Source organism: Anopheles ziemanni, chromosome 2 (genome assembly GCF_943734765.1).
Source record: "Anopheles ziemanni chromosome 2, idAnoZiCoDA_A2_x.2, whole genome shotgun sequence".
Lineage (NCBI taxonomy): Eukaryota > Metazoa > Arthropoda > Insecta > Diptera > Culicidae > Anopheles > Anopheles ziemanni.
In genome coordinates this window covers 74,510,580-74,528,579 of record NC_080705.1, presented here as the reverse complement: position 1 = coordinate 74,528,579, position 18,000 = coordinate 74,510,580, and the positions used below count along the sequence as shown (strand labels likewise).

The following is an 18,000-nucleotide window of genomic DNA, read 5'->3' as shown; positions in this document are numbered from 1 at the left end:
TCGGAACCCAACAGTTTGTAGACCTTTGGGACCCTTTGCGGAGTTATGTGCCTCCTTTTTAAATCATTTTTACAATATTATCTACGTACGCCTCGCTATGCATCAGTTACATCAAAGCAACCATAATATTTTTTCAAAGTTACTCAAATCTAAAAATCAACAGAACGTTCAAATGTAGCAAAAGTCAAACAAGAGACGAACCCTACGAAAAAAGAAAGATTGAAGAAGAGAAGTATCTGTGTGAGGATGATCGAAACCGGACAGAATGCTGTTGCAACATGTTGAATTCCATCATGAAGCATGTCCTACATTGTCTGCTGCTATTTTCGATAGTTGTGATGTTTATGCTGTATTCCGGAAGTAAGGACGACAGCACTTTTGACTCCTTTGATCCATGGGTTAGCTACGGAGTGTTGGGCACGTGGATACTATATCTTCTGCGACTACCAATCATCCTAGCCCTGCCGCAGACGCTGTTCAATTTATTCGGGCTGGTGCTTTATAATGCTTTTCCGGATCAGGTTATCCTCAACGGTTCTCCATTGTATTGCCCGCCGATCTGTGTGCGAGTCGTGACGCGCGGTGATTATCCGAACCTGGTAAGGAGAAACGTCCTTCGGAACTTGAACACTTGTCTCGAAACGGGTCTGGAAAAGTTCCACATCGAAGTCATCACCGACAGGCCGATTGGGCTCGGGCGCGATCGATGGATTCGCGAGATCATAGTGCCACCTCGTTATCACACGAAAACTGGTGCGTTGTTCAAAGCGCGTGCACTGCAGTACTGCCTCGAGGATGAAGTCAATGTGTTACATGACGAACACTGGGTAGTGCACCTGGACGAAGAAACCCTGCTGACGAAGGATAGCGTGCGGGGCATTATAAACTTTGTGCTGGACGGGAAGCACCCGTTTGGGCAGGGGATGATTACCTACGCAAACGAACCCATAGTCAACTGGCTGACAACGCTAGCGGATAGCTACCGAGTGTCGGATGATATGGGGAAGCTGCGGTTGCAGTTCAAGCTGTTCCATAGGCCGTTGTTCGGCTGGAAAGGATCGTACGTGGTGACGCAGCTGGTTGCCGAAAAGGATGTCTCATTCGATCACGGTCCTGAGGGATCCGTAGCGGAGGATTGCTATTTCGCGATGCGAGCCTTCGCCCGCGGCTACACTTTTAACTTCATCGAAGGAGAAATGCACGAAAAGTCCCCTTTCACCCTGCAAGATTTGCTCCGGCAGAGGAAACGCTGGCTTCAGGGCATTCTGCTCGTGGTCTGTTCATCGGCGATCCCGCTGTACAACAAGTTCCTGCTCGGCATCAACCTGTGCTCCTGGATCACGCTGCCCCTGTCGTCGTTAAACTTAGTGCTTGCTACCATCTACCCCATACCATCTTCCAAACTGCTCGATATGGTTTGTGCGTTTATCACCAGCGTTACAATTTACATGTACTTATTCGGTATGATCAAGTCGTTCTCACTGTTACGGTTTAAGCTACGATACTTTCTACTATGTGCAGTAGGTGTAATCTGCACCATTCCGGTCAATTTTGTGATCGAGAATATTGCAGTAATCTGGGGTCTTCTTGGAGAGAAACGAACATTCTATGTAGTTCAAAAGGATATTCCTACACTTATTACCGTTTAAAGAACCGTAATTATAATTATCAATGAAAATAAAATGTCAATGGATTTTCGGAGTTTTACTTGAATACTTATAAAAAGTATAACCTATGCAATATTTAATTTCCGTTATATACTTAACTTGTTATGAATGAATGAATTTGTTAAACACTAGCTTTAATTGATGTTGCATTAAGCAAAACATAAAAATATCCTATGGCCCAAAACATATTTATTGAACAAATGGTAAAAATTATAAAAACATACGAACAAATTTTATTTGTTTATTTTTTTTTATTTAAGTGGCACGACATCCCCTAGTGGGACAAGGCCTCCCTCCGAAGAGAGTTTGTGTGACCGAAAGACGGTATATTATAGATCGGTGGTCAGCCGTTCGTAATACTGGAGGGTGCCAGACTCGAGATTCGATCCCACACCTGTGGTGTGGTGTTTCATAAATTCATAAAAGAAGGCATAAATTATCTCAACATATTGATGAATTTCGAGTTTCTATTTATGGCTACTTTAAAATAAATATAATAAACTCTCAAATTAACGTAATTCGAACTAATTAAAAACGAAACAAACGCTTTGGTTTTTCCGTACATCTTTATAAATCGCACTAAAAACAATAAAGCTCTGCACTTGGATTTATGCATTAATTTGATTTTTTATATTATAATGTTGACGCTAGAACCGCTTTTCGCAAGCACAAATTTCTCATTCATTGAGGATGTGAACAATGCTTCTCTTTTTTCGCGGTACTTATCTCAGAATGGTTGCCAATCTTGTAAACCATTTGACCCCATCCCATTTACTTGGCACGGATTGAACGTAGTAAACTAGTCTGGCTGACAATTCCGGTTCAGCAACACATGATACTATGCACGAGTGTTGAACCAACCCCCGGCGGGGGATGTCCCATCACCAATACCTCTGAACAACCAGATCCGACAGGTTCCAGGTACGTTCTGTCGCGTCCGTTGCACGCAGTCTTCGTGTTTCGATCGTGGTGGCAAGATGAGGTCGTTCGCGTTGTTGCTGTTTTCGTTGCTTTACGTGTTTCTCACATTACATCCTCAGGCCACTGTTGGTCAAAGAGCGGCATCTCAAAGCAACGACGAAACGTCGCACATTGTAAGTTCATAAAATCAAGTCAAGAGGGCAAACATTCAAAACCCCTTTTAAAATTATGATATCGGTATGAACGCAGGTGCTTCTTGGTTCTACCCGTGCAGATGGAACGCGCGAGTTCCGATGCGGTGGGTCGTACCTCGGCCGGAACATCGTGGTGGCCGGGGCACACTGTGCCACGGGAAAGAATCAACCACCGCTCGACACGGCACGCTTCGGGGCGGGCACAAACAACGCCCTGAACCTTCGCATCGCCAACCACACGCTGCACTATCGCTACAAACCGCAGTTCGAGTACCACAATATGGCCATCTTTTTCCTGGATAGAAACCCCGACAGCGTCAATCCCGGCACGTTCAAACCGGCTTGCGTTCTACGACCGCACATCCAGCGGGGCACGGTGCAGCTGGTAGGGGATGGTTCGAATGGTCGCGGGCTATCACTGCAAACGACGGACCTGGACGTGGTGGCATCCGACAAGTGCCACGAATACTACAATCCCATTCCGAAGCTACGCTTTGGCGTGCTGCTATGTTGTTTCTGTGCGATGAACCCAAACACGAAGGAATGCTCGGTAAGTGTAGCAATTGGTGTTATTTAGCAAGTTTCTTCCTTCCCGCTTGTCTGCTAACCACATGAGATGATTTGCATCTTTATTTAGACCCTGCACAGCTCACCGCTGCAGTACACGGTCACGCAAAACGGGAAAAGAGTACCCTTCCTGATTGGCCACCGATCGATTGGGAAGGCGTGTGGTGTCAAAAGTCCGGCCGTTTACACACGCTACGGTTCCTACTACGAGTGGCTGGAAACGGTCACCAATCTTCCGCTAGATGCTGCTGGTAAGCCAAAATAAAACGAATCCGTTTTACGACCATTCGTTAACACGTTAAGCGCTACGTCGGCCCCGTGGGGCCGACAGTGTTCTTCCCCGTAAGCCGGCGTCGGTCTGCTCAGGCCGACAGAGCCCGTTGATTAGGCCGGCGTTTCTACGAATCGCTGGCAGAACGGGAAGTAGTACAATTTGCGCGTAGCGCTTAACGTGTTAAACACACATGGATGTGTTTTCCTGTTGCTCGCATTTTTATGTCCTTTCATTTTACAGGTTGTTTTAGCCGCTACTAACTGGAGAAGACGTCGAGCAAGATCAATTGCGTTGAACCTTCCCACCGCGGAACCGACGTCACTGATCGTGAGCACGTGGAAACGACCAAAATTCCCAGAGTATTCGTTCGTTCTTCCCGACCAAAAACCAGTTAGATGGTTTTGCCTAATATGAAACCACCCAGAGGGCAGTGGCGAATGTTCGGTGGCAGCTCAAGGTTAACCTCACACGTTTTACATGATTCGGAAATGTTTATTAACATGACAGAGGATTTGATTTAAATATTAAGACAAGATCACAACTAAATGTATGATTTTTGGATCGGTGATTGATTTAAATACTTAAAATAAATGATAAAACCGAATTTCTGGCTTCAATGTACTTAATAAAGAATGTAATAAGCTGTCATCATTGAAATTGAACGATGTTTTTCGAAGCTTTTGCGACGATTCAAAATTTAAGCAAATAAAGATGTTTGATTTCCAGCTGAAATGATGTCAGTTCGTTGTCGTAGTTGGAAATCCCCGGCCTACTTCTTAGCTCGCTGAATTTCTATCATCATTTTATTTCTTAAGTGGGACAGACCATACAAGTAGAGAGCTAACAACTCCACATTCACAGTTCAATTTTATCATATTTTCAACGCATCAGCTTACTCGGGCTGTGAGTTTAAAATTGCCCGAAAATTAAAAATAGTTAGATCAAAAAATAGATATGCATAAAATTTGCGAAACGAATAATAATTAGGATTAGTTGGCTATGCTTTATTGTTTTCACAATATGCATGAAAAGATGAGGTAATAATTTGATTGTTCGGTTTCATCGGGTTCATGTTTTCTATTTGGTATCCGAGGGCTTTTTGTTATTACATCAGCACACTCCATTAGAATAATTTAAATTTTAATTGTTTTTCTATCACATAAAAGAAAAAATCACATGAAATCACAAAAAAACAATATAATATTTTGCAGCGTGAATGTAATTCCCTACACACATCGGTTTGAAGTTAATTACCAGTCTTTGGAGCAAGATGTCTCGGCTAATGTGGTTTCACACAACGTCGCCACACTAATTACACATGGGTTTCTGTGTGAATCAATGGCTATCATTCAGAAAAAATTTAAAAACTAGTCAACAATACCACCACCACTACCCCTCGGTCATCATTCGGTCCAAAAAGTTCCCTGAAACGACCGACATAAAAATGCATCACGATCAAATCGTCGATCGTCGCCCCGCGAGAAGGTGTTGATCTTCGTCGTCCGGGTAAAGTTATTGTGTGCGTGTAGAGATGCGGATGTTTATACTCTCGACGGGGGGAAACCGTTTTGGACGGATCCAGTATCGAGCTAACTGTGAGCACGACCGGTCGCTTCCTTAGAAGACGGTGCTTCTGTCAGGCGCAGTAGTGATGGCGGGGATTAATAAATCCATCCGCAAGCCGGAAAGCAATCGCAGGTTGTTGCTGGCTGTGCTATTCGGTTTCCTTCACGTTGCCCATTGTCGGATTCAACCGGCGGAACAGATATTCCCGACGGATATCAACAAAGCGTTTATGCCGACGGTACGCCAGACACTGAATGGTGAGTTTGTAGTCGTCGTTCTATCGATCGGAGCGCGTCTGGGTCTATCTAATTAGAGGGATTTATCGCTCACCGCCTGCTGTTCCAGATTGTCACCTGCGCTACCACAAGTATGGTGATTACTATCTCGTGTATCCGATCTACGGCGTTCCGGTCAGACAGGGTGAATTCGCACATATGGCCGCGATCGGTTGGCCGCTGGCCAATGGCTCGATTAGCTTCGATTGCGGTGGATCCCTAATCACTCCACGCCACGTCCTTACCGCTGCCCATTGTGCGGTTAATGACGACGGGTAAGTGATGCGTTTAAGCCCATGAACCCTAGCAAGCCACGAAAAATACGGAAGGAAATTGCATAAATGTCACAGAGTGACGTACCCGGTTTAACCTGCGATGGCGTATTATCATTTCTGAGATTCTATTATTATCGTATATGTCCTTCAACTTGCAGCATACCGCCAACCATCGTTCGTTTAGGAGTGATTGACATTACGGCTAGACTGTACGATCCAGAAAACCAGTTTGCGCAAGAGTTCGGTATCGAGAGCTTCAAGCGCCATCCGGAGCACGAGTTCCGTGCCGAATACCACGACATAGCGCTCGTTACGCTCGACCGCGCCGCCACACTAACCAGTGCCGTACTACCCGGCTGCCTCTGGACCGGGTCGCGTATACCGTTCCGTCGGATGGAAGCGGCTGGGTTCGGCTTAACCCGATTCGCCGGTGAACGTACACCGATCCTCTTGAAGGTAGAGCTCTCGCCGGTCACTAACGCCGCGTGCACTCAATTCTACCCAGCCGCCCGCCGTCGTCGCCAGGGACTAATCGAGCAGCAGATGTGTGCATCGGATCCCAGGATGGACACGTGCTACGGCGATTCCGGTGGGCCACTCCAGATCAAGCTGATGGCCAACAACCGACTGGTGCCGTTCATCGTGGGCGTTACCTCGTTCGGGCGATTCTGTGGCACCGGTACGCCGGCCGTCTACACTCGGGTATCGTCCTACATTAGCTGGATACAAACGGAAACGGGCAACTCGTACGACTCCAGAGGTGAGTGAACTTGATGCGAGCTGGTAACTATGTAGCTAACTGCCACTGACGATTGTACTCGAAAAACAAACAGCCTGTTCTGCACGCCACCTCAACCAGCGCGAGATCGAGACGGCAATGATCGCGAACCGCCTCGGTGACAAGCTGTTCGTCGAGCCGGAGAAAAGCTACATGGACCTGGAAACGGTGGCGAAGCATCGCGTCTACCTGGGCTACAGCACCGCTAACGGGCGGATACAGTGGAACTGCGGCGGGGTGCTGATCAACGAAAACTACGTGCTCACGGTGGCGCACTGCGATCGTTTCGTTCTGAACAAAACGCCAGACTACGTCAAGGTAGGCGATTTGGACATCTTTCAGGATCATCCGCATGCGCAGGTTATCAAAATTGAACGGTTTATCAAACACCCGAACTACCGAAACGATGCCGTGGTAGAGAACGACATTGCACTTGTGAAGTTGCAGACGAACGTTAAGTAAGTAGAAAAACATTCTACCGATCGGCCATTAAGTGACCCAGTCTAATTCCGTTATTTTCTTTTTCTACTCCCAGTATTCAACCAAACGCATTGCCAGCCTGTATTATGAACACGGAATCGGTGGAGCTACCGTTCTATGAAATGGCCGGACTGGGTCCTTATAATATGAACAACTTTGTCATGGAAGATGCACCGAATTCCAGCAGTAAGTAGATCAAACTAACTGATAGACTACGTAATATTTTTTACAAAAAAAAAAGGAACCTTTTAGACTACTAACAAAATCAACCTGTTTAGTGACAGGTATAACCAATTATCCTGTACAATTTAAAACTATTTCATCGTCATCAAATCGTCATTTTCACTTCACCAATCCTTTCATAAACGATCTTGGAATATGTTTACCACAGACAACACCTTGGTCTTGACGCGAATGCGAGCCGATAGCAGTTCCTGTGAGCTACAAAGTAGTAACAAGGTCATGTGCACCAGAAACAATCAGTCCCTTGTTCCGGGAACGTGTCGGGTAAGTTACTTATCGCGGTGAGGTTTGTGCCTTTTTCGTTTCATTGCTCACGAAGAGACCAATCCAATTTCTAGATCGAACACGGCGGCCCTCTGGAGCGGGAAATCTGGCATCACGATCGTTACTTTTCGTACGTGTTTGGCTTGACCGTTGCCGGCGACGACTGTGGCTTCGGGTCGGAAGCGTACTACGTCAAGATAGCGTCCCATATCGACTGGATCGAGGGAATAGTTCTGGGCGAACGTAACCAAAGGGCGCAGAGTAGGTCGCGTCGACAAATTTGGTTCCCACAGTCGGAAGAAGATGATGTCGTGCAGCAGCAATCGTGTGAGCTACCGGATGCAAGAAGAGGCGTTTGCATACCGTACAGCAGTTGTTCCAAGCAGCTAATGGGGCCAGTGGTTTCAATCTGCCGGCACAGTACCGAACCGATCGTTTGCTGCCCAACCCCAAACACACTGACCCGACCGACACGTCTGTCAGGATCCATGGCGCAAACAATGGGACCCAACCGTCCCAATACCGGATACACGTTGAACAGCTGCGTGTCATACTGGAGACAGTATCGCCGAGTGCCTACGGAAGAGTATGAGTACATTCCCTCGGAAGGGCGACCGGCGGGAGCGGACGAGTATCCGCATATCGTTGCCATCGGCAACGTGCAGAAAAACTTGTGGCCATGCACGGGCGTGTTGGTGAGTGACCTGTACGTGATAAGCGCCGCCAGTTGCCTGCTATCGATACGTGGCATGCGTTCGGTACGGTTGGGACAAAACTCCGCCACCGTCTACGGTGTGTCCGAAATCATCAACTATCCATCGTACAGCGGTAGACAGGGAGATCCTTACGATCTCCTTCTGACGCGTTTGGACCGGCGAGTGCAGTTTTCTAGCACCATCATCCCCGCCTGCCTGTGGGTAAAATCCGACATGGTTCCCTTGAAGCTGTACTCACTAGGAAGCAGCAGCACTCAACAAGGTAAGTCTCATATACCCCTCTTTCAAAAACGTACATAAAACTCCACCATATCCACTATCGCCACCCGTAGGACAAATCATCGTCTATCCACGCAGTGCCATGTATAACGCCGATTGTCGCAGTCTACCGAACGTGCGAGGAACGATTAGGGACGCGGAAAACGTTTGCGTAGAGAACTACTATGCGACCGACACGGTTTGCCCGGACGTGCCAGGGAATCCGGTCGAGGGTGTGATCGAGCACAATGGCACACGCATTCCGTTAGTGGTCGGCTTAACGTCCTACACTGTTGGCTGCCCCGCCACCTCATCACCGGTACCACAAACGGTAACGGTGCTGTCCCGTCTGGCCGAACATTTAACATGGATTAAGGGGGTTGTCGAACGATAACTAACAATGGTTCGAAGCAAATACATTTTCTGCTCTTAACAGTTTGTAACAGACATTGACGTTGCGTAGAAAGGATCGCTTAAAAATGAATATTTTTAAAATCCCTCGCTGCAACTAAGACATGTTTTCTAACACATGACATAACTAATTTGTTTTCTTTTGATTTCGTATAAAAGCGATCCTATGGGACCGACTTGGCGATATGTTCACACAAGATACTAAAGTATACAAAAACCCAACACCAGTTATTAAGTTGACGGAATGTAGTAATGAGGTTTATTGAAATAAAATAATGCAGCTACTTACTTTGAGTACTGAGCATTTCATTTCGATTGAAAATGACTAGTTCGTCGGTCGTTTCGAAACAGCTGCCACATTACGGCCACTCGTCACCTGCGTCGACCGTCTGTTCATAGGTGAACCATGTCAGTCCGTTCCCCTCCGGTTTGTGCGACGATGGCAGTAGCACGTGACGCCACCAGGTTCGCTTACGGGTCAGCCCAAGGAATAGCTGCCAGTTCTGGCGTGGTCCGAAATCGTACGGGTTTCGGTACACTTTGTCCAACGCGGCCAGACGCTTCGTTTCGGACTTGTTGATGTGCGCCTCGATGCTGGTTTCGCCGCGCGTTATCAGCGTGCTGTGCCATGACGTCAGCGCACCGAGGGCAAACAGTGTCGCTACGTTGATGAGCGCCATAAACAGTATGACACCGCGAAGGGTTTCTGGACGAGGGTGCGCCTGCGGCACCGGCAGGTCGTGTTTGGCCGGTGCCATGCCATCATTTTCGTAGTCGTTCATTTCAGTCTAGATGGAAATGTGTTCAGTATCAATGACAGCGATGGAGCATTTTTATAAAACCCATTCTCTACTCACCACTGGAATGATGTGCCCCGAGAGATTGAACCGCACCGGATGACCCTGCAATGGTTCCACCTCCTTCCAACCACCTTCGTCGAGGAACAATACACCATAACCTAGCTCGAACCCGAAGGCTATGATGAAGAGCGTTCCGATCGACGTGTACAGCATGTAGAGGAAAAAATATCGGTGATTGTTGTACCCAACACAGTTGTTCAGCCATGCTGTAAATAAATGGATAGCGAATTACGGTCGTGATGAACAGGAAATTAAATCCATTGGTGTTCGATGCCTTACGACAATGGTGGTCCATTTTAAGCACGCAGCGATTGCACACCGAGCAATGGTGCGTTCGTGGAGGTTTTGGAGAAATGCATTTCTTACATATGCTAACAGCTTCTGCGATCAGTTCCTTCTACCATTCCGAAATCAAGCACATTCGTATGAAACAGGAATGAGGAGATTTTTGTTAACATGAATGTTCATACTGTAACGTAGCCCTTTAACTGTACCTCTGGCGGATATCCCGGTGAAGTGGAAGCTGCCATATAAAAATTGTATGCCACGTTCAGTAGCAGCCAGTGTCCCACCGTCATGAGGAAAACGGTCATGTAGCGATTCCTGTTCCACCAATACGGTAGTCCGATCCAGTAGCATATCACAACCACGGCAGTCGTCAGGCAAATGACGGCAAATACAAAGAACTGTGACGATGAAGTGAATTACAAGTTAGTTCTTATTTTGTTATAAAAGAAGATAGATTTATCGTTTACCGGCCCTAGGAGATGGGTGAAATTGTCAACGAACCAAAATATCGGCTCCATGCACACATCGGATGCATACGATTGGTTCATGTGGTGATTGTAGGTGAGCGACCGAATGCACTGTTTCCCATATTGCCAGCGAAACCGTATGGTTTGACTGAAAGACGAAAGAATTATTAAATGCATACCGAACGACCGGTATACATCACCAAAGGAAAATGATGAATGAAACTGGCGACCAACACATACCTGATCGTTTTAGGAAGCTCGCGTAAACGCCACTGAATACGACTCATGCTGGAAAACCAAGTTTTGGAAGCAAAAACATTACAAACTAGGATATAAATGCGAAAAATTGTCTAGAATAAGTACGCTTTTCGACGAGAATAAGGATTGTTGATATTATTGACGAACGCAGCTGTCATTTTGACATTTAATACAAATATTTTGCTTATGCTAGAGTTGTAAGGATGGAGCTGGATCTTATGGATTGGTCAGATCCCTGCAGAGAGTTAATCTCTTCAATTCCCATTTGGGCGTGGGATGAGCTACTCATACTGCACATAACTTCAAATTTAATTGGAAATCCTATCCAGAAGTCCATCGATCGGTGCTATGTTGAAGCTAACGACTACACATTCGGAAGCAGCAGGCACTTTCAATTTATCTATATAGTTTTCTTATAATGTACTATAAAAATTCAACTCTTTACTTTATTGATTCGCTGGATTAATATTATTATCGGAAACTGATTTTGGAACTAAGCGAGAAAATGCTGAAACGAGTAAAATCACTCTTCTTTCTGCCGTTTATTATAGAAGTGCGAAGCACGCCGTCGAAGTGGTGTGCGCTCAATCATACATATAAAAAAAATCATACATATCGTGTCATAGGTTCGGTGCCTTAAATAAATGGTACAAATCAGTAAATAAATGTTGTTTGTCTATTTGTATACATATCATCATCAACATTGTCGATATGCTCCTTTTACGGTTCCACGTTTGCTAGGATCCAGTCCATATACGAAGTAACACGCGTGTAAATTCCAGGTGAACTTACGTGGCCGCATACATTCAATCCGGCAGAAATTATACCGAACTGAACAAATTTCGGTGCGTCATTAACAGAAACGATGCTCCCGAGGGGACCTCCTGAATCACCAGCGCACGAGTCAGTATTGTTGCCAAGCGCACACATTTGCCAACTATCACTTATTTGAACATTCGTTTTGTATATCTGTTCCATTTTCATTACACACGTTTCGGTTGGCTCGGGTTCAACAGTGGCCTTTAACAGCACTTGGGAAGCGTAATTTGCCTCCGTCGTGCCCCAACCGGCGATTTCATATTTAGGCACATGAGCTTGCCTCACACTTTCATCCACTGGCAAGCAAATTGGTTTGATTGAATCTGAAAACAAGATGAGACATGAAGATTAGGATGGTAACTTGAAAGAACATTTAAAATAGTTTTGATAATACCAGTGAAATTGATCTTTTCAGCCATTCTTATAAGTGCAATGTCGTGTAGGAACTTGGTCGGTCGATTATAATCTTTATGTATGATCATTTTCTCGATGTCAACATCAAAAGCTTCTGCGCATAGCGTCTCACCACTGATATAAACGATGCAATCTGTGGCTGTAGTTTTATTATGTTCACCTAGGCGCACTTTTGATCTGCAGAAAAAAAAAATCAATCATAGTTTAAAAAATGTACATGCCTACAGAGATAAAGTATTCATTTATCTTGTTCTAAGTTTGGTAATACTTAAGCAGGAACACCCTGAAAACGAAATCAATAGAAATGTTTCGCTACCACAATTCTTTTATAAAATTCAGGAGAATTTCGTATAACAGAATAGTTTTCAACGCAATTAGTATATGTAGTAAATGTTATACGTCTTGATCGGTAGGGCGGTTGCCAGGCCAAGTATCAGGCACTGACAAACCGAGCAAGACAAGCAAGAATGCCGAAGAAGCATTAATACGGCCTGGCCGTGCAAACTAAAACTTAATAATAATAATAATAATTTTCAACGTGGTATTTAGCTAAATATAAGTTTACTTACAATTCATACTTATGCTTGGTGTTTACACAGTGTGCCGCGGTCAGGATATAACGGTCGTTGATAAGGGTTCCACCACACTGGTCGACAAGTCCAGCATCGGTTTTGTACCGCAACACCACCATCCACGGAAACTCGAAAGGACTCGTCGCATGACCGTTGTGTATTTTATCAAACGAAACCGTACCACAGATATCCGCTGGGAATAACTTCCGGTTGAGCGCAGCGTCTGAAGTGGAGTCGTTCCCAACTGTGAGTCTGTGGTCGATGGGACGCGGAAGGACTTCTTCTGGTTGACAGCAAACGCTGCGCCAATCATCGGGCAGAGTGCAAGCTGCTTGTTTTATATAGTTTCGTATGGAAGGTCGTACAACTTCCATGGACATATAATCAATGTGGTGAATATTTCGACAGCGCCAGATCACCACGCAGAAGCCAGTTTTATTCGTTGGTGTTGTACATACTGGATCAAACTCTGTAAAATTGCGACAAAATAAAGATTCGATATATTGAAATTGCATCCTGACATGTGCAGTACGGAAAGTAAACATGAACTTATGATACAACTTTATATCATTTGATACCATTCATTATCTTTTCGCAGTTCAAGATACCCATACAGTTCCACAGTTTACTATTCATTCTATACAATCGGCTTTGGCAGAACGGTCGCCTTCGATCATGCCAACACATGTGGGTTTTTACAATTCTGGTGGAAAGTCTTATCTCCGTTCTACCGAACCATTTTTTCTTCAAATTCACCAAAACACGGCCCTCTAGGAAATACTTACGGTCGATCCTGAGAGCTTCAGTTGTTGGCTTGGTGGTGGTAGTAGTGGTCGTAGTGGTAGTTGTAGCACTAGTGGTGAAACTAGGAAGGATTTCTACCGGTTGGCAGCAAACGCTGCGCTTAGTGCTCAAATATTTGCAGGTAGCTTTAGTTATGTAAACCCAGTTACTGCGGGTTAGATTTCCACCATTTAAAGCGTTGTAAATATTCCGACAGCGCTCGATCGGCACGCAAAAGCCATTTTCCATGGCCGGTGTTAGACATGTTGGATCTAATTCTATGAAAGTATGGCAGTATAAGTAATAAAAACGTGAAAAACAGAAGAAATCTTTCCGAAGTAACCAATTAAACTCACTCACGTGATATTACCGCACATCCATACGTTATCGATAGCAATGCCGTGAGCACTTGTCGGACGCCCATTATCTAATGGTGTTAGAGACCTTTTGGAAGAAAACACTGCTGCTGCACTTGTTTTCTAATTACTTCATAAGTTAACTGAATGAACCTTGACACTGATAATCTGTGCTTCGCTTGCTTCCGATTCGCACAACGTTTAGAATCCTACTAATAAGCAGAAGCAATTTCGGTCTCTTTGAACCAAAATTTGGCTCATGGAAAGATGCTGCTGTCTTTCGTCATACACTGATAGGGCAAACTGGGTCTATGTGCACCATTGGGAGTGAATATATTTTAACAGAATCACAATTTCAATAAAGAGGAACTGAATTAAAAAAGGTATTTTTGTAGCGTTGATCTAAACTTCAAAATTTTATGCGAAAAAACAATACAATCGGCTTCAAAAATAAGGAAATTAATTTTTTTTAAAACAATCCGTTTAATGAACCCCAGCAAAGTGTTCATGAATGGTCTCGGAAATAGTTAGATAGAAAAATCCTGTTTGTGGTCCGTGAAATTATAGGATTGCAGAATGCACATATTTTACGAAATAGGTATTTAATCAAATCCTCTTTCCGTTAATATTTTTTCTATGAACAAGTAACGCGTGACATCGTTAAGTTGTGTGTTAACTTACTCTATTCACGACGGTTGGCTTCTGTTAAGCTTTCATGTTTGCTACTATCCAGTCCATATAAACGGACACGCGCATGTAAACTCCAGGTAAATATTGCATACGACATGTTGCCGAACCGGAGGAATAAACTCCTAACTGCACGTATTTCATTCTGCCATCAACGATAATGCTGGCCCCTAGGAGACCGCCGGACTCCGCAGTGCAGAAACTTTGCAAATCTTCCCCAATTGCACAAATATGCGTCTGAGGTATCAGTTTTACACGAAGATAGAACGCATTCATCGTCCGCTGGCAATGAATAAGCGATACATGGTTAACTGTTTTCTTTCAAATCCTCCGAATTGCTCCATCCGGTAGTTGTATATCTAAAAGGCTCTTGCTGTCGCTCGTTGTAATCCATTGGCAAACAGATCGGATGGATTGAATCTGTAGGAAAAATAACTATAATATTTCAGTTCTTTGCAACGTGCAGTAGGGTCCTTACTGGAGCACTCGACAAGTTTAGCCATTCTTGTCAGAGCTATATCATGAAAAAATCTATTCAGTGGATCGATAAAACCCTGGTGAAGGATCATTTCTTCGATCACATTGACATGTCGATATTTTCTCCGGCACATTCCTTCTCACCATCAGGATAGGGAATACAATCCTCGGTTGAACTTGTATCGTGCTTCCCCAGGCGCACTGCAAACCTAAGAAAAATAAGGAAGATAAATGTTTCTATTTACATATTCTCTAATACCTGATCTTCTGTTCATTAACCAGCTCGAATAAAAAGGTTGTTGCATGATTTGCGCGAACAGTGTCCGCATACATTTAAATAAATTTATATTTGTATATCAGGATGTAAAAGAAGTGCTCCACTAGAAGACTACTAAACAAACCTGCACACTTTCACTACAGTAACTCTATCTTTTTGTTTATTTTAGTGAGCTGACCACATTGCATGTGCACGTTGCATGGTGGAGGCGCCTAGTAGGTGGTAACCTTCGGTGCAAAGTATGATGAAAAGTACGCTAATTTCTTTTATTTCCATGCAAACAATGGCAAAAAATATCGATGAGATGTTTTTTAATAGTGTAACATACCGGTTGTCAAAAAACGACCATTTAGAGGAGCCGAGCGTAATTGGCTTGAGATCTGATCTGCCTTGACCAGACAATTTGGCGATTGTAAAACTAACAGCGTAGGTCATTTTAACAGCGGTGAAGTATCATTGATCAACTTTGCATTGAGAGCATTTACGGTTAAATTACTCAAGGTACTATTTGAATGCGTAGCGCCGGTTTGAAAATCGGCCCATGAGCGCCGGGGCTCACCACCTCGACGGCGTGGGTTCGAATCCCAACCGAGATCGGACCCTCCCCTGTACGAGAGGACTGACTATCCACGTACAACAGGGAAACAAGTCTCGTAAGCCCTTAACGGCCAGGCATGACCCAGAGGTCGTTACGCCAAGAAGAAGAAGACTATTTGAATGCAGTTGTGATAGAATCACTCCACCTATACATATTATTGCATAAACAACAGGGGCTAACCAATTGGTTAGCATACGAAGGGTTTACCAACAAGCTAGCTGGTAAAGAAGAGGTAAACGCACTCAAAGTGCAGCGTAGGCTATGTACTAGCTCGCACCGGAAAGCCACCCTTTACCACTTTGACCAACTATAACACAAGTTGACATCATCTAGCCGAGTCAGCTATTTCGGCAACCGTCAAAAACACTTTCCTAAAAACCGTGTAAAATCGTTCAAAAAGTTGGTATAAATAAAGAACCGATTGTTGGACAAAGGGGCCAGTTCATCGGAGATAATGATAAATTAAACCTCGTGTCTATTTATTGATTTCTCCCGGAACGTCGAAGTCCCCCTACCCGAGGTAAGGCCCGACGCTTCCCAACGTGCCGTACCGTGTATTTGGGAAACACCTTAAGTGTTTCCATGCTGTCCAGTCAGCAGAGTCCGCCCGCGACTCATGTGCGCGAAAAAGTTCTAAACGTTTAAAGTCCGCGACGCATCAAGTTCACCACCTCCGCCATCTACCACACAGTGTACTTTACTCACAGTATGCCACCACTCCAGGTCTTAACGCATTGTGCCGCAGTCAGCACGTAACGGTTGTTGATCAGTGAACCGCTACATCCATCGATTAATCCATCGTTTGTTTGATACCGAAGCAGAACCATCCACGGAAACTCAAAAGGATGCGTCTTATTTCCAGCAACTGTTCGGTTGTTTGCAATCTGACCACAACTCTCCGTCGGCGAAAGGTTCCAGATGAGCTATGCGTCCTGAACAGGCTCGGAACCGTTCACGATTGGCCGTTTGTTCAGTTTAGGCACGCTAGTGGTTGTGCGAAGAAAAAGGGTTTGTTTTGAATCTGTTGAAATTTTTTAGAATTAGTTATATGCCCTTCGTTCTCCGGAACATTCATTGTATGTAAAATCAAGGGGGGGTCCGCGACAGCCGAGCGGTAGCGCCGGTTAGAAAATCGACCCATGAGCGCCGAGGCTCCTCACCACCTCGACGGCGTGGGTTCGAATCCCAACCGAGACCGGACCCCTGTACGAGAGGACTGACTATCCACGTAAACATTGGGTAAATAGTCTCGTAAGCCCTTTACGGGCAGGCATGACCAAGTGGTCGTTACGCCAAGAAGAAACAAAACAATAAATAACATCATAAATCACCTATACCGCATTAGGTCTGCGATTAAAGTACTCACTTACTAAAACACTGCAACCGTTTGTTATCAGCATCAAAGCTGCCAGTACGTACAAGTACTAGTCGCACGCGCAGCATCACGCAGACCCATCATTTCAATGGCAAATTTACAACTTGAACTAGACTTAAATCTACACTAATAATGTAAATTGACTGAGTTCTTTTTTTGCAAAGTTCGTACAATGACTGATCAGATAGTAATTATTTCAGTTGATTTAAACCACACGATCGTGCTTCCTACAACGATCCATGCCAACGAAAATGAGAGATAAGTACTGCTTTTAGGGTTTAGCTCTCTTACAATTGAAATTCCAATGGAAGAGAATTATTAAAGAAAAAATGTCCCAAATTCCTCTCATTCAATTAATGTTATTAATACCAGTGCTGCGATTACATTTAATCTCTCGAAGTCCTATGCCATTACCAGCAGTAAAATTCATAGGCAAATAATTATACAAAAAAAAATTAAAACCAACCTCGACCTACTTTGTTCGTATCAATAATGTATGTATTGTTTTTTTACGATTTAATCCTAACGATAAAATTCGTTCATTTAGCTTTAGTCTTGTACTAATTTAGTTAAATTATAATATTTTATGAAATCTTGCTTAATAGAACTGCTGTTAGTAAACGCAAAAACTCATGTTGCAGAAAAGTATGTTTCGCGGATTTACTGTTTGTCGCCGACCGGGCGCCTCCATCGCCAAACCAACAAATCTCTCTGATAACATTGGAGCTCCCTTGAATACTCATTAAATCTGCAGATTTTTTGGTATAGTTAGTGGTACGAAGGTGCCCTACTTTTACGCTTGTAAACTTCCGCATAAATAGACAAATCTGTCATACATTTGAGCACCAACAAACTTGTTCCATTGGACGTTATTACATAG

General features: G+C 44.4%; 5 protein-coding genes across 5 annotated transcripts; 3 read left to right on the top strand and 2 right to left on the bottom strand.

Annotated features, from left to right (window-relative positions):
• Window positions 1-278: 278 nt before the first annotated feature.
• On the top strand, window positions 279-1,649 carry LOC131281366 (beta-1,4-mannosyltransferase egh-like). Its single transcript, XM_058310692.1, has one exon. It carries the CDS (start codon window positions 279-281, stop codon window positions 1,647-1,649), a length of 1,371 nt encoding a protein of 456 aa, XP_058166675.1.
• Window positions 1,650-2,644: 995 nt separating this feature from the next.
• LOC131294326 (serine protease snake-like) lies at window positions 2,645-3,883 on the top strand. The gene is made up of 4 exons (XM_058322373.1): window positions 2,645-2,761; window positions 2,838-3,332; window positions 3,420-3,600; window positions 3,864-3,883. The coding sequence occupies exons 1-4, from the start codon at window positions 2,645-2,647 to the stop codon at window positions 3,881-3,883; spliced, it is 813 nt and encodes a 270-aa protein (XP_058178356.1).
• Window positions 3,884-5,274: 1,391 nt separating this feature from the next.
• On the top strand, window positions 5,275-8,872 carry LOC131294325 (uncharacterized). The gene is made up of 8 exons (XM_058322372.1): window positions 5,275-5,446; window positions 5,535-5,739; window positions 5,898-6,499; window positions 6,573-6,975; window positions 7,053-7,183; window positions 7,389-7,504; window positions 7,579-8,482; window positions 8,553-8,872. The coding sequence occupies exons 1-8, from the start codon at window positions 5,275-5,277 to the stop codon at window positions 8,870-8,872; spliced, it is 2,853 nt and encodes a 950-aa protein (XP_058178355.1).
• A 251-nt stretch (window positions 8,873-9,123) lies between these two features.
• LOC131294849 (palmitoyltransferase ZDHHC16) lies at window positions 9,124-10,872 on the bottom strand. Its single transcript, XM_058322901.1, has 6 exons — window positions 10,745-10,872; window positions 10,505-10,652; window positions 10,244-10,435; window positions 10,029-10,146; window positions 9,747-9,955; window positions 9,124-9,677 (listed from the first exon to the last, which is right to left on the bottom strand). Exons 1-6 carry the CDS (start codon window positions 10,789-10,791, stop codon window positions 9,249-9,251), a joined length of 1,143 nt encoding a protein of 380 aa, XP_058178884.1. The 5' UTR covers window positions 10,792-10,872; the 3' UTR covers window positions 9,124-9,248.
• Window positions 10,873-11,482: 610 nt separating this feature from the next.
• Window positions 11,483-13,774, bottom strand: LOC131294324 (serine protease easter-like). Its single transcript, XM_058322371.1, has 5 exons — window positions 13,711-13,774; window positions 13,353-13,628; window positions 12,565-12,790; window positions 11,976-12,172; window positions 11,483-11,904 (listed from the first exon to the last, which is right to left on the bottom strand). Exons 1-5 carry the CDS (start codon window positions 13,772-13,774, stop codon window positions 11,483-11,485), a joined length of 1,185 nt encoding a protein of 394 aa, XP_058178354.1.
• Window positions 13,775-18,000: the final 4,226 nt, after the last annotated feature.

What these genes read in the sequence shown, in the direction of transcription:
- LOC131281366 (XM_058310692.1), top strand. Translation starts at nt 279, where the DNA reads ATGTTGAATTCCATCATGAAGCATGTCCTACATTGTCTGCTGCTATTT.
- LOC131294849 (XM_058322901.1), bottom strand. Translation starts at nt 10,791, where the DNA reads ATGAGTCGTATTCAGTGGCGTTTACGCGAGCTTCCTAAAACGATCAG. An exon ending in TCACCCATCTCCTAGGGCCG is followed by an intron (nt 10,436 to 10,504) that starts GTAAACGATAAA and finishes TCATCGTCACAG; the next exon opens with TTCTTTGTATTTGCCGTCAT. An exon ending in CGGGGCACATCATTCCAGTG is followed by an intron (nt 9,678 to 9,746) that starts GTGAGTAGAGAA and finishes ATTTCCATCTAG; the next exon opens with ACTGAAATGAACGACTACGA.
- LOC131294325 (XM_058322372.1), top strand. Translation starts at nt 5,275, where the DNA reads ATGGCGGGGATTAATAAATCCATCCGCAAGCCGGAAAGCAATCGCAGG. An exon ending in CAACTCGTACGACTCCAGAG is followed by an intron (nt 6,500 to 6,572) that starts GTGAGTGAACTT and finishes AAAAACAAACAG; the next exon opens with CCTGTTCTGCACGCCACCTC. An exon ending in AGATGCACCGAATTCCAGCA is followed by an intron (nt 7,184 to 7,388) that starts GTAAGTAGATCA and finishes TGTTTACCACAG; the next exon opens with ACAACACCTTGGTCTTGACG.
- LOC131294324 (XM_058322371.1), bottom strand. Translation starts at nt 13,774, where the DNA reads ATGGGCGTCCGACAAGTGCTCACGGCATTGCTATCGATAACGTATGGA. An exon ending in TGAAGCTCTCAGGATCGACC is followed by an intron (nt 12,791 to 13,352) that starts GTAAGTATTTCC and finishes ACTCCACTTCAG; the next exon opens with ACGCTGCGCTCAACCGGAAG. An exon ending in ACCAAGCATAAGTATGAATT is followed by an intron (nt 12,173 to 12,564) that starts GTAAGTAAACTT and finishes TTTTTTCTGCAG; the next exon opens with ATCAAAAGTGCGCCTAGGTG.
- LOC131294326 (XM_058322373.1), top strand. Translation starts at nt 2,645, where the DNA reads ATGAGGTCGTTCGCGTTGTTGCTGTTTTCGTTGCTTTACGTGTTTCTC. An exon ending in ACGACGAAACGTCGCACATT is followed by an intron (nt 2,762 to 2,837) that starts GTAAGTTCATAA and finishes GTATGAACGCAG; the next exon opens with GTGCTTCTTGGTTCTACCCG. An exon ending in TCTTCCGCTAGATGCTGCTG is followed by an intron (nt 3,601 to 3,863) that starts GTAAGCCAAAAT and finishes TTCATTTTACAG; the next exon opens with GTTGTTTTAGCCGCTACTAA.